The following is a 25,427-nucleotide window of genomic DNA, read 5'->3' on the forward strand; positions in this document are numbered from 1 at the left end:
ACACACACACACACACACACACACACACACACACACACACACACACACACACACACACACACACACACACACACACACACACACACACACACACACACACACACACACACACACACACACAAACATGCACAGACACAAACAAAGACCTGTGCTGTGCTGAGAGAGCGTATATACACTGCTCAAAAAAATAAAGGGAACACTTAAACAACACAATGTAATTCCAAGTCAATCACACTTCTGTGAAATCAAACTGTCCACTTAGGAAGCAACACTGATTGACAATAAATTTCACATGCTGTTGTGCAAATGGAATAGACAACAGGTGGAAATTATAGGCAATTAGCAAGACACCCCCAATAAAGGAGTGGTTCTGCAGGTGGTGACCACAGAACACTTCTCAGTTCCTATGCTTCCTGGCTGATGTTTTGGTCACTTTTGAATGCTGGCGGTACTTTCACTCTAGTGGTAGCATGAGAAGGAGTCTACAACCCACACAAGTGGCTCAGGTAGTGCAGCTCATCCAGGATGGCACATCAATTCGAGTTGTGGCAAGAAGGTTTGCTGTGTCTGTCAGCGTAGTGTCCAGAGCATGGAGGCGCTACCAGGAGACAAGCCAGTACATCAGGAGACGTGGAGGAGGCCGTAGGAGGGCAACAACCCAGCAGCAGGACCGCTACCGCCGCCTTTGTGCAAGGAGGAGCACTGCCAGAGCCCTGCAAAATGACCTCCAGCAGGCCACAAATGTGCATGTGTCTGCTCAAACGGTCAGAAACAGACTCCATGAGGGTGGTATGAGGGCCCGACGTCCACAGGTGGGGGTTGTGCTTACAGCCCAACACCGTGCAGGACGTTTGGCATTTGCCAGAGAACACCAGATTGGCAAATTCGCCACTGGCGCCCTGTGCTCTTCACAGATGAAAGCAGGTTCACACTGAGCACATGTGACAGACGTGACAGTCTGGAGACGCCGTGGAGAACGTTCTGCTGCCTGCAACATCCTCCAGCATGACCGGTTTGGCGGTGGGTCAGTCATGGTGTGGGGTGGCATTTCTTTGGGGGGCCGCACAGCCCTCCATGGGCTCGCCAGAGGTAGCCTGACTGCCATTAGGTACCGAGATGAGATCCTCAGACCCCTTGTGAGACCATATGCTGGTGCGGTTGGCCCTGGGTTCCTCCTAATGCAAGACAATGCTAGACCTCATGTGGCTGGAGTGTGTCAGCAGTTCCCGCAAGAGAAAGGCATTGATGCTATGGACTGGCCCGCCCGTTCCCCAGACCTGAATCCAATTGAGCACATCTGGGACATCATGTCTCGCTCCATCCACCAACACCACGTTGCACCACAGACTGTCCAGGAGTTGGCGGATGCTTTAGTCCAGGTCTGGGAGGAGATCCCTCAGGAGACCATCCGCCACCTCATCAGGAGCATGCCCAGGCGTTGTAGGGAGGTCATACAGGCACGTGGAGGCCACACACACTACTGAGCCTCATTTTGACTTGTTTTAAGGACATTACATCAAAGTTGGATCAGCCTGTAGTGTGGTTTTCCACTTTAATTTTGAGTGTGACTCCAAATCCAGACCTCCATGGGTTGATAAATTTGATTTCCATTGATAATTTTTGTGTGATTTTGTTGTCAGCACATTCAACTATGTAAAGAAAAAAGTATTTAATAAGAATATTTCATTCATTCAGATCTAGGATGTGTTATTTTAGTGTTCCCTTTATTTTTTTGAGCAGTGTAGTAACCATTAGTCTAGGTCTAGCACCTCTGCATCCCCAGTTAACTGAGAGACGGGCGGCTCTATCTCCATCTCTGTCTATTATCTGTCAAGGCCTCCTGCCTTTCAGCACTACCATGTCCTTCCTTTGACTTGCTCTACTTCTCTCCTCTTTCCTCCTCTCTCTGTCTAGGCAGATCTCACTGTAGAATACATTGCCATGGTACATCTGCTCCCTTGCTCACACATCTGTGTGAAGAAGAGAGCGAGAGAATGTGTATGTGGGTGTACCTGTGTGTGTTTGTGAGTGAGAGCGAGGGGGGGTGAGAGAGAGCAGGTGAGAGGACGAGCTAGATGGTGTGTGGTTGCTGAGCAACGATTGACAACCAAAAATCCCAAGCATTCCGGCTGTGTTGCCCTGCCCTGCCTCTGGATTGAACTGTCTGACTGGCTCATCTGTTGTCCAATCAAACATGGCCTCTGTCACCTGATACATAATATATACAGTAGATTGGTTACATTGTTTTCACAGGCCGTTTTACATTGAAATGTATCACCAATATTGAAGGACACAACCCATAGGCAAAACATATACAGTAGACTAGGCGATCGTATGATGTTTACTGTAACACCAAGTCTCTGCTATACATATAATAATACTTGTCTTGTTAGCAAAGCAACCAAAGGCTATGTAGGCCTAGCTTTTGGCACAACATCCTTGGCCCGGTAACAAGTATGTAACTCATAGTGCTTGTAAAGGTAGTGCATCTTGTAAAACCCTTCAGATGGATCACATTGTAAAGGCTTAAATTTGATACTCTAAATCAGGATTATTCAACCGGCGGTCCGCAAAGGTAATGCATGGGGGTCCGCGAAAATATACACTACCGTTCAAAAGTTTGGGGTCACTTAGAAATGTCCTTGTTTTTGAAAGAAAAGCAAATTTTTCATCCATTAAAATAACATCAAATTGATCGAAATACAGTGTAGACATTGTTAATGTTGTAAATAACTATTGTAGCTGGAAATGGCAGATTTTTGATGGAATATCTACATAGGCGTACAGAGGCCGATTATCAGCAACCATCACTCCTGTGTTCCAATGGCACGCTGTGTTAGCTAATCCAAGTTTATCATTTTAAAAGGCTAATTGATCATTAGAAAACCCGTTTGCAATTATGTTAGCACAGCTGAAAACTGTTGTTCTGATTAAAGAAGCAATAAAAATGGCCTTCTTTAGACTAGTTGAGTATCAACTAGTTGAGCCTCAGCATTTGTGGGTTGATTACAGGCTCAAAATGGCCAGAAACAAAGCACTTTCTTCTGAAACTCGTCAGTCTATTCTTGTTCTGAGAAATGAAGGCTATTCCATGTGAGAAATTGCCAAGAAACTGAAGATGTCGTACAACGCCGTGTACTACTCCCTTCACAGAACAGCGCAAACTGGCTCTAACCAGAATAGAAAGAGGAGTGGGAGGCCCCGGTACACGACTAAGCAAGAGGACAAGTACATTAAAGTGTCTAGTTTGAGAAACAGACGCCTCACAAGTCCTCAAATGGCAGCTTCATTAAATAGTACCCGCAAAACACCAGTCTCAACGTTAACAGTGAAGAGGTGACTCCAGGATGCTGGCCTTCTAGGCAGAGTTCCTCTGTCCAGTGTCTGTGTTCTTTTGCCCGTCTTAATCTTTTCATTTCATTGGCCAGTCTGAGACATGGCTTTTTCTTTGCAACTCTGCCTAGAAGGCCAGCATCCTGGAGTGGCCTCTTCACTGTTGACGTTGAGACTGGTGTTTTGCGGGTACTATTTAATGAAGCTGCCAGTGTATATGTCCCCATGCCTTTACACATGAATCAATCTTTTCTTCTCTTTAAGCTTTGGATCCACAGTCAGCACACAGCTTCGGGGCTTTGTGTGAGCAAGACCTACAAACAAATCGGCTGATCTGTCACACAGTTTTTATGGGCCTTGTTTCGTGGGCACCTGCAGCAGGTGTTGCATAATCTCTCTGAAGCGGTGGCATGGTCTCTCGGAAAAAGTCCACCCCATGCCTATCAGACCAAAATGACTCCACAACCATGCTCTTTCTGCCATATGCCCTGAGTTCATCCATAGACATGTCCTACGTACTGTTTCCTTTTCTGTGTGCATGAGCAACAGTACAATCTCTGATGTGCTGCAACATCTGCATGTCAAATGAACTTGTCACTCTTTTTTCTACCCAGACGGTGCCATCCTTCCCAGACTCCTGTCTCAGCTTAGCAGTTGGGATCACTGTCTCAGTTGGCTCTGTTCTGTTTTTTCTGCGGTGAGGCTTGGAAGCGGAGGTTTGAAGTCAACATCAAAATCAGATGAAGACTCTTCATCAGCAACTGTTGATTTCAAGGTCAATATCTGATCCTCCATCCGACTCCAACTCATCTAAATTCTGCAGCATTTGCAATGTTGCCAGTGCGTCCATTTGTTTTGTTTGGCTTGCCATTGTGAACTACACACATTGTATGTTGTACTCAGTGTCTGATTTGACTCTCTGAGGGGAAATTATATACAATTTCCAGCCTTTCATAATAAAATAATTAGACCCCCACAAATCATTACACTATTGTTCTAAATTCAATCTTCCTCTTCACCCTCATTATTCAGATCAATCAAATTCAATCATCCTCTTCATTCAGTTCATTGAAGTTACATGCACCATTATCAGTTTCTATCTGGATTCTATCGTTCATTCATCCATTGTAGCATATTTTATGTTACTAGTTGTTGCTTAATAGCCAGAGCAATGCTGCCGTGCGAGTGGTCATGTGCTGAATGCATGGACAGCACAGATATTCTTGGAAAAAGGGAAATTTGGAAATAGAGCTGCACCTCTTAAATGTTTTGTTATTTGATAAAGGTAAGTGTCATAGGAACTGCAGAATATGCCCTTTCTAGTACTATATAGAAATCAAAATGTTTTACCTGCAAGTTACTCTGGATTTGATAAAGTGATCCTCCTTTCCCTGCATCTGTAAATTACAAGATGCGACCATCTCTTCATGTAAAATTTAGCAACTGATAGGCCTGATATTGTCACTCATCAGATTTCTCTTAACTTAATCTTGTCTATAGTCTATCTCATATTATGTGGGAAATTAGTTTCAGTATAGTTTAGGTCAGGGGCGCAACTTTGGTTTTAGAAGTGGGGAAGACATAACCTGGCGGGTGGTCTGGGGGTCCTCTCTCAGAATTTGTTTGGGTATCTAAAGATCATTTCCTGCATTTATACACAATCTAGATATGGCCCTTTTGGGGTCACTTAAATTGTAAAAAAGAATAGAATATGTTTGTAAACACTTCTGCATGAATGTGGATGCTATCATGATTATGGATAATCCTAAATGAATTGTGAATAATAAGGAGTGAGAAAGTTATAGATGCACAAATATCATACCCTCCAAAAAATGTGAACCTCCCCAAGATGGCGTAGCAGTGCAGACGTGGTATGTCCTCCTCTCATTTACTTTTTGTATTTTCCGTCTTTTTTGTATATATTTCAATTTATTTTTCAATCTCTTTTCAATTTTTAAATTAAATATACCTTCCGGTAACCCGCCTCACTCAATGTGACACGGATCCGCCAAAACTTTTATCTGAAGCTAGCCATCAGAAGCGAACCAGTTAATTAGCTACTAGCTATTTAGTCATTGTTAGCCACTGCTAGCGGCCTTTACCCTCTGCACAGGCAACAGACCAGCCAGCCTCGGACTGTTTTTCTCCACTACAACGCCGGATTCCTGCCGTAAACCCTGGACCATTACTCCTGATCATCACAGATAGCTACCTGCCACCGAGTGACCCAGCCCCGAAGATAGCCCTGAGCCAGGCGCATCTCCCGGCTAGCAAACAAAATTACTACAACTACAATACCTCTTTCGCCATCTGGCCCGGTCCCTTCATCGACACGGCGCCCCGCCGTACCACCACAACTGGTCCGCAGACAGAATTCCATCCGCTGTGCCCTCATCTGTCGGCCCTAGCCCCGAACTCAGGCCCTGTGTGTAGTTAACCGACTCTCTCTGCCCATTCATCGCCATTTTACCTGTTGTTGTCTTAGCTGAGTAGCTGTTGTTGTCTTACCCGTTGTTGTCTTAGCTAGCTCTCCCAATCAACACCTGTGATTGCGCTATGCCTCGCTTAATGTCTCTCTCAAATGTCAGTATGCCTTGTATACTGTTGTGTAGCATAGTTGTCATTGTTTTAGTTTACTGCTGAGCCCCTAGCCCCACTGTACATGCCTCAGATACATCCTTTGTCCCACCTCCCACACATGTGGTGACCTCATGCAGTATAACCAGCGTGTCCAGAGATGCAACCTCTCTTATCATCACTCAGTGCCTGGGCTTGCCTCCACTGTACCCGCACCCCACCATACCCGTCTGCACATTATGCCCTGAATCTATTCTACCACGCCCAGAAATCGGCTCCTTTTATTCTCTAGACGACCAGTTTTGCTAGCCTTTAGCCATACCCTCATCCTACTGCTCCTCGGGTGATGTGGAGGTTAACCCAGGCCCTGCGTGTCTCCAGAAACTCTCATTTGTTGACTTCTGTAATCGAAAAGCCTTGGTTTCATGCATGTTAACATCAGAAGCCTCCTCCCTAAGTTTGTTTTACTCACTGCTTTAGCACACTCCGCCAACCCTGATGTCCGTGCCATGTCTGAATCCTGGTTTAGGAAGGCCACCAAAAATTCGGAGATTTCCATACCCAAATATAAAATTTTACGTCAAGATAGAACTGGCAAAGGGGGAGGAGTTGCAATCTACTGCAGAGATAGCTTGCAAAGTTCTGTCATAATTTTCAGGTCTATGCCCAAACAGTTCGAGCTTCAATTATTTTTTTTTAAATGAATGTCTCCAGAAATGAGTCTCTCACTGTTGCCGCCTGTTATAGACCCCCCTCAGCTCCCAGCTGTGCCCTGGACACCATATGTGAATTGATTGCCCCCCATATATCTTCAGAGTTTGTTCTGTTAGGTAACCTAAACTGGGATATGCTTAACACCCCAGCAGTCCTACAATCTAAGCTAGATGCCCTAAATCTCACAAAAATTATCAAGGAAACCACCAGGTACAACCCTAAATCCGTAAACATGGGCACCCTCATAGATATTATCCTGACCAACTTGCCCTCCAAATACACCTCTGCTGTTTTCAATCAGGATCTCAGCGATCACTGCCTCATTGCCTGCATCTGATATGGGTCCGCGGTCAAACGACCACCCCTCATCTCTGTCAAACGCTCCCTAAAACACTTCTGCGAGCAGGCCTTTCTAATCGACCTGGCCCGGGTACCCTGGAAGGATATTGACCTCATCCCGTCAGTCGAGGATGCCTGGTCGTTCTTTAAAAGTAATTTCCTGGCCTGGTCTAAGGCACTGCATCGCAGTGCTAGCTGCGCCACCAGAGACTCTGGGTTCGAGACCAGGCTCTGTCGCAGCCGGCCGCGACCGGGAGGCCCATGAGGTGGCGCACAATTGGCCTAGCGTCGTCCGGGAGGGTTTGGCCGACAGAAATATCCTTGTCTCATCGCGCACTGGCGACTCCTGTGGCGGGCCGGGCGCAGTGCACGCTGGCCAGGTCGCTAGGTGTACGGTGTTTCCTTCGGCACATTGGTGCGGCTGGCCTCCTTGTTGGATGTGCGCTGTGTTAAGAAGCAGTGCGGCTTGGTTGGGTTGTGTTTCGGCCTCTCGACCTTCGCCTCTCCCGAGTCCGTGCGGGAGTTGTAGCGATGGGACAAGACAGTAACTACCAGCAATTCGATACCCTCGAAATTGGGGAGAAAAAGGGGGTAAAATATATATATTTTTAAATTTAAAAATTAATTCCCTCACCATCTTAAATAAGCATGCCCCTTTCAAAAAAATGTAGAACTAAGAACAGATATAGCCCTTGGTTCACTCCAGACCTGACTGCCCTCGACCAGCACAAAAACATCCTGTGGCATACTGCACTAGCATCAAATAGTCCCCGCGATATGCAACTGTTCAGGGAAGTCAGGAACCAATACACGCAGTCAGTCAGGAAAGCAAAGGCAAGCTTTTTCAAACAGAAATGTTCATCCAAAAAGTTTTGGGACACTGTAAAGTCCATGGAAAACCAGAGCCCCTCCTCCCAGCTGCCCACTGCACTGAGGCTAGGTAACACGGTCACCACCGATAAATCCATGATAATCGGAAATTTCAATAAGCATTTCTCTACAGCTGTCCATGCTTTCCTCCTGAAACCTGAGTGAGGTGCACATGTACAGTACATAAACAGATGCATGCGCCATATATTTATGTGGTGGGCACTTGATATGGTCACATGATATTGTTGTGGTGTGTCACAAAATCATGTTACGACCACACATACAAATATTTTGCTAAGTGGATGGTCTCTTCAGAATGTGTAAACGATACAGCCAAATGGTTACTTGCATATTAGCAAAATCAGAAAGAGATAGTGTCAATATAAATGTTGACGATATCAGTGATGTGCGAGGTAGGTATATGCATACAATCAAGGGTAAAGTGGCTGAGCAGCAGGGGGAAAAATAGTATCAGCAACGTATGGCGTGTGTGTTAGGAGAGAGTCATGTGAATAGAGGCACTGCAGATAGTGCTGATGACTGGTCCGTCCAAACCACGCATGAACAAAGGTATCTATTTATTCGGAGAGCCTGTTTCTGTCCTGCCCTTGACTTTGGTGCAGGGCATGTGATGTCCATAGCCTCTTCGTCGCAAAACTCCCTGATCTTGTCAAAAAGATGCGTTTGTCTAGCTGTGTCCAGTCTAGGTGGTGCATTTACAGGCAGACCATCTATGGGAGGTCAGTCCGAACGCTCCTTGGCGACAACACCAGGCTCCAGATCATCGAAGCTGTAAAACAAGGAAAAACAAAAAATCAGAAGAGATTACAACCCTGCACAACATCAATTCACCTCCCAAGTTTAGATAAGAATAACCTCATAGAATGAAAATATTTTTTTACCTGAAGTACTGGTACTGCTTGATCTGTGGCAGCGGCCTGAAGTATGGAGCTGTTGTTGCCAGCCATAGCTTTTCATCAGCACCGTACCATCCTCCAGTCCAACCAGCTGTGGGATGTTGACCCCTGTCACAGTGCTGTCCTTCACAATACCAGCAATCTCAGACAAAGTGTTCACTCTGGTCTCTCTGAAGCGCTGCTTGATGAGGCCAAAGCACCAGTCAGGGGCAAACTTGGTGTGGCCTGTGATCAGGAAGTGAAGGTCCAGATTGTGGTGGAGCTTGTGCATGGTCCACCAGGCACAATACCAGAGCACAAACGTGTTCTTGTTTTGCCCACTGCAGTTATCACAATAGCAGGTCCACAGGTGTTTTCCCAACTCTGCAGTTGGTGAAGAAATGGTGCATGTAGTTGATGAAACCTTGCTTGCGCCAACTCTCTTTTTGATGACTGTATGACTGGTGGATTAGAGTTAGGCATGTTCTACTGATTGATGCTGAAAGACAAATTACAGATACATACATTTTAGCATGATTATACAATAGATGCAAAATGGCATTCTGAGATAACACTACACACAGTTCATACAGGGAATGTTAGCTACTGTAGCTAGCCTGCCATCTAACGTCAGCTGGCTAGCTAACAGCTAGCTTTAACTAGCAAAACAAACCAATTGTCATAGCTAGCTAAAGTTAACCAATAGGTCCAATGTTAGCTAGTTAGCTAGCTAACATTAGGTTATAACTAGCAATGCGAAATGGCATTCTGAGACAACTACACTAACGTTACACACACTTCATACACATAGGTTAATGTTAGCTAACGTTAGCAAGCCAGCCACCTAACCTCTTTGCTAGCTAACAGCAAGCTTTAACTTGGGGTCTTTGGTTTAGACATGCCACGTTAACTTGCTAAAATATGAAATATAATCCCAATCCATAGATTAACATTACTAGCAACACAAACTGATTGTCACGGCAAGCTAAATATCATTAGGTTCATTGTTAGTTAGCAAGCCAGCCATCAAACTGCAGCTGGCTAGCTAACAGCAAGCTTTATCTTGCAATGAAAACAACTTTCTGACAAAATTAGAAACGTATAATATCTGAATCTGTAACGTAAACTCACCCCATTCCGTACAAATGTGCGCAACCGCAACATTCAAACGAGGCTACAAAGAAAACTAATGGGACTGTAGCGACAGTGTTGACTTCAAAATCGGGGGTGTGAACTAGGTTTCTATTCAAGCGTTGATCGACATGGTAATGGGTCTATAGTATTGGAGAAAAGGTGAAAAAACGGACCCTCCGTTACATCGTGGCGTGTCATGTCGTAACGTACAGCACGCATAAAGCAACTATCTGTCTTACAATCTCTCTCCACCAGGTGTAGCACTTCTCTCATCCTTTAAAAACAAGAAATGGACAGTGACGGGGGTAAGGGGGATACCTAGTCATTTTTTGCGTCATCATTGCATGCGATCATCATTCTCAAAGCCGCTGTTTACTTCTAAGATCACTTTAGCACCACCCTAAAAACACGATTCAAATTCGACACAAACCTTCAAATAGGTATGTAATCACACATTATATTACCTCTTTATAGTAATTTATTTACATTTTAGAGGCGATAAGGTGATAAGTTGGACAGAACGAGTGAAAAAAAGCGATTTTCCCACACGACATCTCTCCTTCTCACTATCACGCATTAGTTTTGATTCCCCACCCGCCCTTTTTAAATAGACTGCCTGCTTGAATTATGCAGAAATGGGCAGTGTTTAGGTCATGTAATTGATTCTGTTGGAAAGGGGAGAAATTGTGCTTTACAATGGTATTGACATTACAGTTGATCTGGAAGTATTATGTTTTTGGGGGCGTTAAAATAAGGGTGATTGTACGGACCAAGGCGATGTACGAGTTTACGTTAGTTTACGTTAGCTAGATTTTTAACCGTATACATGGATGAAAGCTAGCAACCCCTTTTATAAGACATCCTGAGTCGGTTAGGAGATCTACTTTGTGCATGACACAAGTAATTTCTCCAACAATTGTTTACAGACAGATTATTTCACTTATAATTCACTGTATGGGGTCAGAGGCTTACATACACTAAATTGACTGTGCCTTTAACTTCTCTGCGCACAGATCCCTTTTACGGGATCACTTTCCTAAACAACCGCTAGAATTGCAGGGCGCCAAATGCAAAAAATATTACAAAAAATATTTATAATCATGCAATCACAAGTGAAATATACCTTGTTGTTAATCCACATATCGTGACAGATTTTGAAAATATACTTTACAGCGAATGAAATCCAAGCTTTTGTGAGTGTAGCAATCAATGCTAGAACAGTTAGCCTTATATTAGCTTGGTTAGCTTGGTCACGAAAGTCAGAAAAGCAATAAAATGAATCGCTTACCTTAGATAATCTTCGGATGTTTGCACTCACGAGACTCCCAGTTACACAACAAATGTTATTTTTGTTTGATAAATATTACTTTTATCACAAAAAAAAACGCCATTTGGGTTGCGCGTTATGTTCAGAAAACCAAAGCCTTGTTCCATTCGACAAATTCCAAAAAGTATCCGTAATGGTCGTAGAAACATGTCAAATGTTTTTTATAATCAATCCTCAGTTTGTTTTTAACAAACATAATCGATAATATTTCAACCGGACCATAACCTATTCATTAAGAGACAAAAGGAAAATGGAGAGCTCCTCTAGCGCGCAGGAACTATTCGGAGGACACCTGACTAGTTTTGAAAAATCTCGTTCATTTTTCAAAATAAAAGCCTGAAACTATGTCTAAAGCCTGGTCACAGCCTGAGGAAGCCACTGGAAAAAGAATCTGGTTGATACCCCTTTAAATGGAAGAAAGACGGTCCAGGAAACACAGATAAAAAATAAAAAAAACACTTCCGGGTTATATTTTCTCAGGTTTTCGTCTGCAGAATACGTTTTGTTATACTCACAGACAATATTTTGACAGTTTTGGAAACTTTGGAGTGTTTCCTATCCTAATTGGTAAATTATATGCATATTCTACGATCTGGGCCAGAGAAAATGTCCGTTTACCTTTCTGACCCCTAGCGCTAAGAAAATTTCAGGAAATTATATCATGGCTTTAGAAGCTTCTGATAGGCTAATTAACATAATTTCAGTCAATTGGAGGTGTACCTGTGTATGTATTTCAAGGCCTACCTTGAAACTCAGTGCCTCTTTGCTTGATATCATAGGAAAATCTAAAGAAATCAGCCAAGACCTAGACCTCCACAAGTCTGGTTCATCCTTGGGAGCAATTTCAAAATGCCTGAAGGTACCACGTTCAGCTGTACAAACAATAGTATGCAAGTATAAACACCATGGGACCACGCAGCCGTCATACCGCTCAGGAAGGAGATGCGTTCTGTCTCCTAGAGATGAACGTACTTTGGTGTGAAAAGTGCAAATCAATCCCAGAACAACAGCGAAGGACCTTGTGAAGATGCTGGAGGAAACAGGTACAAAAGTATCTATATCCACAGTAAAACGAGTCCTATATCGACATAACCTGAAAGGCCACTCAGCAAGGAAGAAGCCACTGCTCCAAAACCGTCATAAAAAAGCCAGACTAGGGTTTGCAACTGCACATGGGGACAAATATCGTACTTTTTGGAGAAATGTCCTCTGGTCTGATGAAACAAAAATAGAATTGTTTGGCCATAATGACCATCGTTATGTTTGGAGGAAAAAGGATGAGGCTTGCAAGCCGAAGAACACCACCCCAACCGTGAAGCACGGGGGTGGCAGCATCATGTTGTGGGAGTGCTTTGCTGCAGGAGGGACTGGTGCACTTCACAAAATAGATGGCATCATGAGTGAGGGAAATTATGTGGATATATTCTAGCAACATCTCAAGACATCAGTCCGGAAGCTAAAGCTTGGTCGCAAATGGGTCTTCCAAATGGACAAAGCCATCACCAAGCATACTTCCAAAGTTGTGGCAAAATGGCTTAAGGACAACAAAGCCAAGGTATTGGAGTAGCCATCACAAAGCCCTGACCTCATCCTATAGAAAATTTGTGGGCAGAAATGAAAAAGCATGTGTGAGCAAGGAGGCCTACAAACCTGACTCAGTTACACCTGCTCTGTCAGGAGGAATGGGTCAAAATTCACCCAATTTATTGTGGGAAGCTTGTGGAAGGCTACCTGAAACGTTTGACCCAAGTTAAACAATTTAAAGGCAATGCTACCAAATACTAATTGAGTGTATGTAAACTTCTGACCCACTGGGAATGTGATGAAAGAAATAAAAGCTGAAAAAATCATTCTCTCAACTATTATTCTGATATTTCACATTCTTAAAATAAAGTGGTGATCCTAACTGACCTAAGACAGAACATTTCTTCTAGGATTAAATGTCAGGAATTGTGAAAAACTGTTTTTGGCTGAGGTGTATGTGGCTAAAGTGTATGTAAACTTCCGACTTCAACTGTATATCTTTCCCAAAAAACTGCAGTAGAAAGGACTATCTACGCATTACGAGCAGCTCATTTTAAACACTGCAGACCAATCCAAACTCATCTCTCGGTATGCCAGCCCACTCATTGTCTCAATACAATCATGACTAGCGGGAAGGTTGCTGTCTTCCTCTGTGGCTAAACCAACTAGGCTCGTAATTTAACAATTTTATTCGTATTTACAGATGACATACACATTTGATATTAAGGCACATGAAAGTTCACATGTTCGAGAAGGCATTTTTGCTAAACAATGCATTTTGATTTAAAATAAATGTTTACGTTCAAAAGTCTCTCCTGTGAAGTCGTGACATACGCATAGTTTCCTGAATCGGGTCACATATGTCAGAGTTTGCATTTCCTCTTCCAATTATAATGTGGGGAGATCGAAAAAATTTTAAACTATCTAACAAATCTATTAATTTTTAATTTTGCTTACTTCTCCTTTCCATTATCAGTCACCTGATGATAAGACAAGAAAATGTTTTGCTAATGTATGATGGGGGTTCCTGGGTCGGCGGTTTTTCTGGGAGTGGGTCCCTGGGCAAGAAAAGGTTGAAGACCCGTGCTATAAATCACTATATCTAAAAGTCTGTTCAATGGTGCGCTCAATACTGGCCTGGCTCCTCAGACTCCCTGCTCCGGCCAAACGCTACGCCACGCCCCAGGATAATTGTCTTTTTCTCCGCAATGAGTCTAGAATTTTGTACCTCCCTGACCCTTCACCAAACGCAAACACATTCGGGGCCATCTAATTGGTCCAGAAACCAATGGGTTGGGCCAGAGCCAGAACACATGTGGTAAAGCAGGTTTGAAAATCCGTCATTGGTTTTGATACTCTGATTGGTTAGACACGATGCAATTACTGAGGAATTGTTTTGTACACAAACAACTTAAATTATGTCAGTCTCAGACTAAAGTATGTAGCGAAGGACAGAGCAGTGGAAGAATTTAGTGTGAGTCATCAGGCTATCAGTCCACTGCTACCTGTCACTCACACTGTCTCTCTCTGTCTGGGGGGATTGATGTAGCCTTGAGGTTAGAGGGCTGGGCCATAAGAAGCCCCCAAATGAGTATATTAAATACTCCCAGAGAAATTATTTTACATGAAACCGAGTAACATCTGATGTGGTTGAGAGAGAACGAGCGAGAGAGACGACATAAATAACAAATCCGGTACCTGTTAGAGCGTGGTTGACAGTTGATCATATTATTTGTGGCGGGGCTGGGTTATTATTTCCGAATGTGTGACACAAACTACTCGGTTGTCGTAGTCCATTCTACACTCATACAGCTGGAAAGACAGACGGAGCGGGGGCGCAGCGTTTGAGGGTACATGTGTGTGTTTGGTCGGGGAGTTGACGCCTGGCAATGGACACCTACAGACCACACGCCTTGCTGATTTTACTGTTGTTATCGTCGGATAGTTGTCTGCCGTCGATGTTTCCAACACAACTCATGTAAGTAGGCTTGCTACCATTCAAATTCCCGCCTAGATTGTCAAATCCCAGTTGTTGGTTGTGTGACTCTGTTGTAAGTAAAACTGATTAATTATTTGTTTATGTGTGTTTGTGTGGTGTGTGTGTGATTCCTAATGGTGAAGAACTAAAACAATGGTATGTGAAGAAATACTGTAATCAGGGGCCGATTGGCCATCTAGCAATTCTGGCTAATGCATATGGGCTGGACATTTTTTTAATATAAAAAATAAAACAATTAAAAATTTGATAAGGCCAGCTGCCCATGGGATTGTTAAGATGTATTTTTGTATTTCTTTTTTCCCCCCACAATTTCTCTGTTATACTAATCTATAATGAGTCTTTGGCTGATCAATAGGCTTAGGTCACGCACAGTCAAATTCAAAGTTAAATGTGGCATCAGCAAGATCTGCTCCTACTGTCTTCATTTAGACAGGCAAGATCATGGATAGTAAAAAACGGAAAGGGTGCATGTAAATGTAGAAAAAGCACATTTTACATTGTCACCTCACTCAAAACTTTAGCTAAAACCATGATATGATTTGACCATTATATGGTCAAAAAAGTTAATTGCATTGTCCTCATTATTCCAGTAATGAAATTGTCTGTCCTGTGCCTGTGCCATAGCTGGGGACTGCTGTAGTGATCCAGGTAGCAACTCCCCTCTCCCCTCATGCGCTCAAGAGAAAAATATAACATTTCAAAATGCAATTGTGGGAAAACACAGCGTTGGAAGCTTCATCCCCTTGTCCCTGTCGGAGAGAGAAGGCTCTCAGCTTTCTGTAGGTAAACTTTTTATTTCTCCACGCTCAATCTTCAGCTCAATAGCAACTATTTAACAACCAATATATTTGATATGGCTTTGAGATATGGAGTGGCAAAATGTTTACAATAAGGTACCATTTGTAAAGGGTTTATAAAGAGGTTCTAATTATGCTATTAATGTTTATGTAATCATTTGTAAATGCATTAATAAACAGTTATATTGCATTGGTCAAAATAGTGCAATAACTGGTCAGTTTTTTCCATATAGCTAACAGTTTAAGCTACAAACTAATGGTGTCACGTGACTCATCTGAAGGTAACTGATACCAGCTTAAAAAAGGGAATGGAAGTATGAAGGTAGTTTTGTGCCCGCCCAAAAAAAGGGTCAAATATGTGTGAAAAATATATATACAGTACCAGTCAAAAGTTTGGACACACCTACTCATTCCAGGGTTTTTCTTTATTTTTACTATGTTCTACATTGTAGAATAATAGCGAATACATCAAAACTGTGAAATAACACATATGGAATCATGTAGTAACCAAAAAAGTGTTAAACAAATCAAAATATATTTTATATTTGAGATTCTTCAAATAGCCAACCCTTGCCTTTAGGAAAGCTTTGCAAACTCTTGGCATTCTCTCAAACAGCTTCCCGAGGAATGCTTTTCCAACAGTCTTGAGTTTTTTTATGTCTCCTAGATTTAGGGCAGGCACTTCAAAACCTTGTTTCTTATTTATTTATTTTTGACTGTCCTTTTTTCCATTTATGAATGTGTTATTCAATGCATTTCTATTAGTAGTCAAGGCCAAAATCTATATTTTATCCAACAATTCATTTTTATTTTTTTGTATGCCTAAAGGGGTCCTAAAATTCATAATCATATAACTAAATGATTCATAGTATGACCATCTTAAAACATTTCCATATGTCAGCTTAGCACCCCCTTCTCCACCAATGTCTTAGACTCTGAAGTATTAAGTTGCAAAAATGTATACCAGTATATAATCTCCTCATACATGCAATACATAGAAAGAACAACATTGCATGTAAAGAAGGATACATTGGTAAAACAATTTTAATTGCAGTGACTGAAATATGTAGCCTATTATTGGTATAGTGAGTAATCTTGCTAATTCAGACAAACAGGGGACATCGTTTTCTTCCCTTTTTTAACATTACAAGTCAGAATAGAAATTGATAACAGATTAACCATTTAAAGTACAACATAGTGTCTCATGATCCTCTTCTGTCTTCATCGGTTTCTTTCTTGTTAAGCATTTTCCCATCCTGGAGTCTGAGACCTTATGGGAATGTGTGGGAAAGAAGAGGAATTCATGACAATTTAGCATAGTCACTAGCTACATTATTCTACTATCCTCATTATCAAGATTTCTACCATTTAGGCTTAACTAGTTATGTTATCATCTGCTAACTAATAATAATAATAGCAAGTCATGTGAAACACTAGCTAACACTAATAGATAGCTTCCATAGATGAAAGGGGCTAGCTAGTTATCACAATTGTACTAATCCACTAGCTAGTTAGTAAGTTAGTCTTAAAATTATAGTGCTGACAAAGGATGCTAGATAGCTAGCTAACTTACCAGCTACCTAGATAGAGACTGTATCCAAGGTTAGATAACTAGCTAGCTAGCATGCTAATCCTAAAAAGCTATCTAAACAAATTGCATGGAAACTCTGTCATGTCGATTTTAGCTAGCTAGCTAGCCAGCAAATGTGATCTACTTAGCTAGTTAGCTATATCATGTCAAAGATTATTTTATTTCAAATCGTCTAGCAGAATGTCTATATAAAAAAAGTGTTTTAGGTTTTACCTAATTCTAGCTGGCTTGCTAATGTTTCCTAGCTAGCTAGGTAGGACAAAAGTATGTGTCTTGTGAATAACGTTTCATTTGCGCAATATCTTCTGTCTGGCCTTTGCACACTTCTCATAGCCACGTCCATCATCATTCTTCACGACGCACTGTCACATGATGTCAGTGTCAACACAACATTCTTGGCACATTCCAGGTGGTCTTTATTTCACAGGTGGGCAGATCTCACAAAGTCGGAGGAATTTTTCAGAAACCAGCAAACTACACCAATAATATGGCTTGAGATTTTGAGATAAAGCCATCATTTCTGCAATAAATAAGTTTACCAACGCATCATTACGTTTCAAACGTGGAGCAAGACCATTGGTCTGAAAACCAATCATTTCTGTTCCTGGTACAGAGTAACAATGCATCACACCCAAAAGTGAGAAAATAACTATTGTTTAACTGTGCAACCATTGAAAATAAGGTTACATGATGGTACATAAGGGTCCAATATAATACGCATTTGTAAGTGTATATATGGTTAATAGCTGGAGGTACATAGTGGCTCACTATTTGGCAAGCACTGACTGGCTATCGCACTGGTTTGACCAATTTCTTATAATCAATTTATTAATGGTTTATAATGCATGTACAAATGGTTAAATAATTGTTAATAATGTATATTACAAACCCTTTATTAACCCTTTACACATGAAACCTTATTGCAAAGTGTTGCCCATAGCCCTATAGGTCTCATGGGTAGAAGACTACAACTGCAAAACATTTTAGGACATTATATTTACTGTTGGATGAATATATGGCTACTAGAAGTGGGTATTATATTTAGAGTTAGCGATCAAGTTAATGTGTTTAAAGTTTCACCTTCCTCATGTTTTGAACCCCAAATTAATTAGCCTATGATATTAGTTAGTGCACTTAAATATGTATGTAATTCATCTCTATTGAACAAAGCTAAAGAATCTGGAAATTCTGGAGTCCTATTTTGAAAGTATAATATAGCAACAATAGTCTATTGTATAAAAAAGCTGACTAGCATAGCCTAGCCTAAAGCCACAGGGATATCATATAATCAAATGTTCATGAAATCACAAGTCCAAGACACCAAATGAAAGATACAGATCTTGTGAATCCAGCCATCATTTCCGATTTTTTAAATGTTTTACAGGGAAGACAAAATATGTATTTCTATTAGCTAACCACCATAGCAAAAGACACAACTTTTTTTTGTCCACCATTTTTTTCCCTGCATCAGTAGCTATCACTAATTCGACTAAATAAAGATATATATAGCCACTAACCAAGAAACAACTTCATAAGATGACAGTCTGATAACATATTTATGGTATAGGATATTTTTTTTTAGAAAAATGTGCATTTTTCAGGTATAAATCACAGTTGTACATTGCAGCTGCAATCTGAAATAGCGTTGGAAGCAGCCGGAATAATTACAGAGACCGACGTCAATTACCAAAATACTCATCCTAAAACATTTCAGAAAAATACACAGCCTACAGCAATCGAAAGACACAGATCTTGTGAATCCAGACAATATTTCAGATTTTCTAAGTGTTTTACAGGGAAGACACAATATGTAAATCTATTAGCTAATCACGATAGCAAAAGACACAACTTTTTTCTCCACCATTTTTTTCCTGCATCAGTAGCTATCACTAATTCGACTAAATAAAGATATATATAGCCACTAACCAAGAAACAACTTCATAAGATGACAGTCTGGTAACATATTTATGGTATAGGATATTTTTTTTTAGAAAAATGTGCATTTTTCAGGTATAAATCACAGTTGTACATTGCAGCTGCAATCTGAAATAGCGTTGGAAGCAGCCGGAATAATTACAGAGACCGACGTCAATTACCAAAATACTCATCCTAAAACATTTCAGAAAAATACACAGCCTACAGCAATCGAAAGACACAGATCTTGTCAATCCAGACAATATTTCAGATTTTCTAAGTGTTTTACAGCGAAAATACAATATATCGTTATATTAGCATACCACATGAGCTAACATCACCCCAGCATTGAATCAATGCAAAAGGGATGATAACGTTATCGCCACCAAAATATATAAATTTTTTCACTAACCTTCTCAGAATTCTTCAGATGACAGTCCTGTAACATCATATTACACAATGCATATAGAGTTTGTTCGAAAATGTGCATATTTAGCATCACAAATCGTGGTTATACAATGAGAAAAGTAGCTAAACTGGGCAGAAAATGTCGGGCGCCATCTTGGAGAGTGACTTAGTCTAATCATTAAATAATCATAAACTTGACTAAAAAATACAGCGTGGACAGCATTTGAAAGACAAATTAGTTCTTAATGCAATCGCTGAATTACATTTTTAAAATTAACCTTACTGCGCAATACAAGTTGCGCCAAAGCGAAGCTACCCCCAAAAAAATGTCAGCTTATGCGTTTACCATTTTTCAACAGAACAACGATTTATCAGCATAAATAGTTCTTACTATTAGCTGAGCTTCCATCAGAATCTTGGGCAATGTGTCCTTTCTCCGGTCTAATCGTCTTTTGGTCGAAAGATGTCCTCTTGTCCTGTCGAAATGGCCACTAACGTTCGGCATGTACAGGGAAAGTGTCCAACTCTTGAAAGTGCGTCACAAAGAAATGCCAGAAAATCGCAATAAACTGATATAAACTGAAATAATTCGGTTCAAAATAACAAGATTATGATGTCTTTAAAGCTTATATCGAATAAAAACATGACCGGAATTATCTAAGGAGCTAAAACCAGAGCTTCCACAACGATATGCAAAGCTCCTCTTCGCGCCCGAGCGCAGATCCCAAAGAATGGCCACCGTGATTCCAATCAATTTATAAACTTTGGGAATTACACAGAGAGTCCATTTCAAGTCTCCCTATTCGCTGACACCCAGGGGAAGGCGTATGCAGTGCATCTCAACCAATAGAGGACAGGCAAATTAATACACAGGTCTCAGAGCAGCCAGTACAATTCTGAATTCTGACATACACATAGGAAAATTGCTCGAGTTCTGTTTCACCCACAGACATAATTCAAACGGTTTTAGAAACTAGAGAGTGTTTTCTATCCAATAGTAATAATAATATGCATATTGTACGAGCAAGAATTGAGTACGAGGCAGTTTAATTTGGAGACGAATTTGGACTATGTCGAAATGGCACCCCCCTAGTGGCAAGAAGTTAACGCAAATTAACTCAACACAGTTGAATAACAACAACACCATGCGATTGAAAAGATTTCTTGAATCAAATGTCCTGTTCAGTTGTGCCAAAATGTAGGTGAGGTGACTGACATTCCTAACACTGGTCTGATTAATAGGCATGGAAAGTCACATCACTTTCTAATGACTAAATTCACTCTGAAGATGATGGGAAAGTTAACACTATTGTTTAAAATATGTTCTCCTGGTTGAAATTTGAATGACTATCTGTAACGTATACCATGGGAGTCGGAAAGCATGTGGTGAGTTAAGTAATAAACGGAACATAGACCAATATAACAAACACGAGCAGCGTCTAGACATAAAACACATAGTCAATACTGCCTGGGGAATGGAACTAACATGCTGACCAGACCGGACACGTCGCGTGCGCGAGCTTCGCAAAATAAATTTAGAAATCCATGTTATTCAATTATTGCACCCACACTGCTCACGCGCGCCAACGAGCGTCTGCGATGCCAAGGGCTGAAATAGAACTCCTTTCTATTTCTGACGCAGATCGCACTGAAAGTCCTGCCTCTCCCATCTCCTCATTGGTTTATAGAAGTAGGTACCCACGTGCCATCTCCTCATAGGTTATACCCACGTGGATGATTGAAAGACGAAATGTTTTGCTGGTTGTCGTGGTAAAAGTGTAGATGCCAATCACCATATAAATTCAAAGATGAAATAGCCTGGAAGGAGGAGAGATGACTAGAAACGATTCGGTTGGCCGTTTTATGTGTGGATTAATTGTCGGAGTAGAGGACCTTGTGCATTTCAGGTAAAATAACAACTCAATGTTTATATCCCAGGACAAATTAGCTAGCAAGTGCAAGCTTGCCGGTTTGGGTTCCGTGTTACTCTGTTATCTTTACAGCCAATTACAAGTCTGTCTCTGATCATTTCCTCTCTTATTAACCCGAAATCACATGAATCCGACAATTGACGCAACCTCACAACATATTGACCAGACGTCTCTGCTTGAGGTTGTTCTCGTAAATCACATTACGGGTGGGTTCAAATGTCTTTGTAAAACATCAAGGATTTTCTTAGAATTTTTTCTATTCTCTTACCCCAGATCTAGGTGACGCTGAAGCATATGGCATTCTCTTCCAATAACACTGAGCAGTGTTGCCACTCTCACATGTGGGTCTTTTTGATCTACACCTGTAGCGATTTCATAATTCTCCTCCTGACGTTAGTTACCACAGCCAAGTCATAAAAGTCATACATTTCTACAATTTCGCTTCTTAAAATCTGATTTAAACCTAACCCTTAACCCTAAACTTAACCAGATGGAAAACCGTATGCCTAACCTTAAATTAAAACAAAAAGCACATTTTAAAATCATAAGACAGACAATTTAGACTTTGTGGCTGTGGTAACTAGTTACAACCGCAAAGTAGCCTAAGTGAGAAATTACGCAATTTTTCCAAAACTGCAGCTCATTGTTGGAACACACATTTATTTTCCTACTTAAGTAAACTAGTCCATTTAGAATTTGTTATAAAACTGTTGTCATTTGGCAAGGAAGGTGGGTATCAGGTTTTAGGGAAGACCCAGATGCAGACAGTGTCGAAGTAACAAAAGTTTATTACTAGAACGGGGGAAGGGAAAACAACAGGTCAAGGGCAGGCAGAGGTCAGTAATCCAGATCAGAGTCCAAAAGGTACAGAACAGCAGGCAGTCTCAGGGTCAGGGCAGGCAGAGGCAATAATCCAGTGTGGGGTGACAAGGTACAGAATGGCAGGCATAGTCAGGGCAGGCAGAATGGTCAAAACTGGGAAAATTAGAAACAGACAGGAGTAAGGGGAAAACCGCTGGTAGACTTGACAAACAAAACAAACTGGCAGCAGACAGAGAACACAGGTATAAATACACTGGGGATAATGCGTATGGTGGCGACACCTGAAGGGGGGTGGAGACCAGCACAAAGACAGGTGAAACAGATCAGGGTGTGACAATGGCTTGTGTATCACTTTAGATCATTTTTTATAGGCATTTATTTCTGTAGTCACACACATTACGCCTGTGTATCAGTCAGAACACATTTGAGTGAGTGAGAGACAGAGGGGAAAGGAATTCAGGGAGCAAAACTGTGTGATACTTGGTTTGGTTTATTCTTTTGTTGTGTCCTGCAAATGCACACAAATGGAACGCTAGAGCCAAAGCAAAAAACAATTTAGACCAAATAAGTTTTACAGTATTTGGAAAAACAATTGTTCTCTGGATAAAGATCGAGTTTTGACGGCGGTTTGAGTATTGGAGTATTTGATTACTCATGCCCATCCCTAAAACATGTTACATCTTTCATGGTTTTACAGTGTATAGCCTGTTTATGTAAGTGCGAATGTTAATGAACATGTCTTACTTTTTACTAGCAGATTCCCACGTGCTGGTCGCCTTCATTAGGGTCAGCTATGTGATCAATGAAGACGTGCGCATGCCAAGGCATGTCGTGTCAACTTGTTGAAAAAACTAGTCAGCGCTAAACTAATGCTGATTGTAGAATATATTAAATGAGGCTTTTATACTGTAGCCTAATGCTACAGTGACTACCAATCCTACAAGTTCATACAGTGAAACACAGAATATGTTTCATGGGTTTATTTCAGAGACCAAATATGGTTTATTACTATGCAATACCAGATTATATGACCTAGTCTAGACTCTTAATAACACACCAAGTGTAGCTTTGGGAAATTAAGAAGAAGAGAGTGATGCTCTGTTCCGCAATGATCTTCCAGGGTTAAAGAGCTGATAATTGAAGGTAACAGCCAGATATTATTGTGTGTGATCAGTTAGTTTCACCCCCCACTCTAGGAACCATGCTTCAGCTGTTCCAGTGTTTACTCTGGGGATGTAATAGGATGCGACACAGGGAGAAGTATCTGTGGCAGGTTGTGTAAATGGCAGTCCCAAACATTAAACTGCAATCTGTCTGTTTTGCCTTTGCCTTTTGATCTGGTGACAACATTGGTATAGTTGTATCTAGAGGTTGTGTTTCTTAAATTGTTGAACTGTCCCCACTGTATTGAAGCCCTATCTATTGTATATAAGCATCGTCACACAAGAGTGTGTGTGTGTGTGTGTGTGTGTGTGTGTGTGTGTGTGTGTGTGTGTGTGTGTGTGTGTGTGTGTGTGTGTGTGTGTGTGTGTGTGTGTGTGTGTGTGTGTGTGTGTGTGTGTGTGTGTGTGTGTGTGTGTGTGTGTGTGTGTGTGTGTGTTAGACTGTTTCTGCCTCTATAGTGATGTGTAATTAGTCCATAGTTCAACACAGCATTCCGCTGAGATACTCATTACACTCCCTCTTTCTCTTTTGCGCTCTCTCGTTCTCTCTCTCTCTAACCCAGACTTTAAAAGCCACAGTAGTTATATCTCTATGAGCAGAGTAGAGCATCCCTGCCAACTCAGACAAACTTCGCTGACTAAACATGAATGGAGCTGAGGTGCGTCTGGATTGGTCAGTTTGACAGATATCCACTTGTAAATCAAAGGTTCGATTTGTAGATGCGTTGGAGATTATCAACAATTTGTTTTAAAACAAATGCACAATGAGTTTACAAAGTATCACTTTTTTTGTGTGTTTAAATGTTGAGGTTTTTGGCCACAGCACTGACATATTGGAGGAGTGTGAATGTGGTCTGAATGGAGATGTGTGCCAAACAGGGTGGTTGCCCGCTAGAACAGTGACTAAGGTGCAGGGCAGAGTACTGGGCGGAGGCTGGCTAGTGATGACTGTTTAAAAGTCTGATGGCCTGGAGATAGAAGCTGTTTCTCTGTCTTTCCGTCCCAGCTTTGATGCACCTGTACTGTCCCCGCCTTCTAGATGGTAGCGGGGTGAACAGGCCATGGCTTGGGTGGATGAGATTCTTGATGATCTTCTTGGCCTTCCTGTGACACCGGGTAGTGTAGATATCCTTGAGGGCTGACAGTGCGCTCCCAGTTATGCATTGGGCTGACCGCACCACCTTCTGGAGAGCCCTGCTGTTGCGGACGTTGCCAAGCCACATTTCTTAAGCCTATTTCAGGTTGTCTTTGATGTCCACAACGAGGAACTTGAAGCTTTTGACCCTCTCCACTGCGGCCCCGTCGATGTGGATGTGACGTGTTCTCTCTGTTGTATCCGGTAGTTCACGATTAGCTCCTTCATTTGGTTAACGTTGAGGGTGAGGTTATTTTCCTGGCACCACTACGCCAGGGCTCTTACCTCCTCCCTATAGGCTCATCATTGTTGGTAATCAGGCCTACCAGTGTTGTGAGTTGGAGATGTGCATGGCCACGCAGTCATGGGTGAACAGGGAGTAAAGGAGGGGGCTGAGCACGCACCCCTGTGGGTCCTCTGTGTTGAAGATCAATGTGGCAGAGGTGTTGTTGCCTACCTTCACCACTTGGGGTCATCCTGTCAGGAAGTCCACGACACAGCTGCACAGGAAGGGGTACAGACCCAGGGCCCTGAGCTTAGTGATGAGCTTGGAGGGTCTACGGTGTTGAAAGCTGAGCTGTGGTTGACGAACAGCATTCTTACGTATTTACTTTGTCTAGGTGAGATTGTGCAGTGCAATGGCAATTTCGTCGTCCGTGGATCTATTGGGGCTGTATACAAATTGTTGGGGCTGTATACAAATTCTTGAAGCGGGTGAAGAAGGTGTTTAGCTCATCTGGGAGTGAGGTGTCAGTGTCTGCGAAGTGGCTGGCTTTACCTTTATAATCCATGATTGTCTGGAGTCCTTGCCACATACGTCTAGTGTCTGGGTCGTTGAGTCGCAACTCCATTTTGTCCCTGTACTGTCGTTTTTCCTCTTTAATTGCCTTACGGAGGTCGTAGCTGGTCTGTTTGTACACGTCGATGTTCCCAATCACCTTGCCATGGCTAAA

The 25,427-nt window shown here is 41.8% G+C and overlaps 1 protein-coding gene across 1 annotated transcript in view; it reads left to right on the forward strand.

Moving 5' to 3' along the window:
• The first annotated feature begins 14,080 nt into the window (after nt 1-14,080).
• Nucleotides 14,081-25,427, forward strand: part of LOC139539972 (voltage-dependent calcium channel subunit alpha-2/delta-1-like) — a 114,554-nt gene continuing 103,207 nt past the window's right edge. The window contains exon 1 of the mRNA XM_071343429.1: nt 14,081-14,692. Within this exon, the coding sequence (XP_071199530.1) occupies nt 14,604-14,692 (89 nt within the window). The 5' untranslated portion in view covers nt 14,081-14,603. The remainder of the gene's footprint in view (nt 14,693-25,427) is intronic.

The sequence above is a fragment of the Salvelinus alpinus genome, chromosome 15 (genome assembly GCF_045679555.1).
Source record: "Salvelinus alpinus chromosome 15, SLU_Salpinus.1, whole genome shotgun sequence".
NCBI classification, from domain to species: domain Eukaryota; kingdom Metazoa; phylum Chordata; class Actinopteri; order Salmoniformes; family Salmonidae; genus Salvelinus; species Salvelinus alpinus.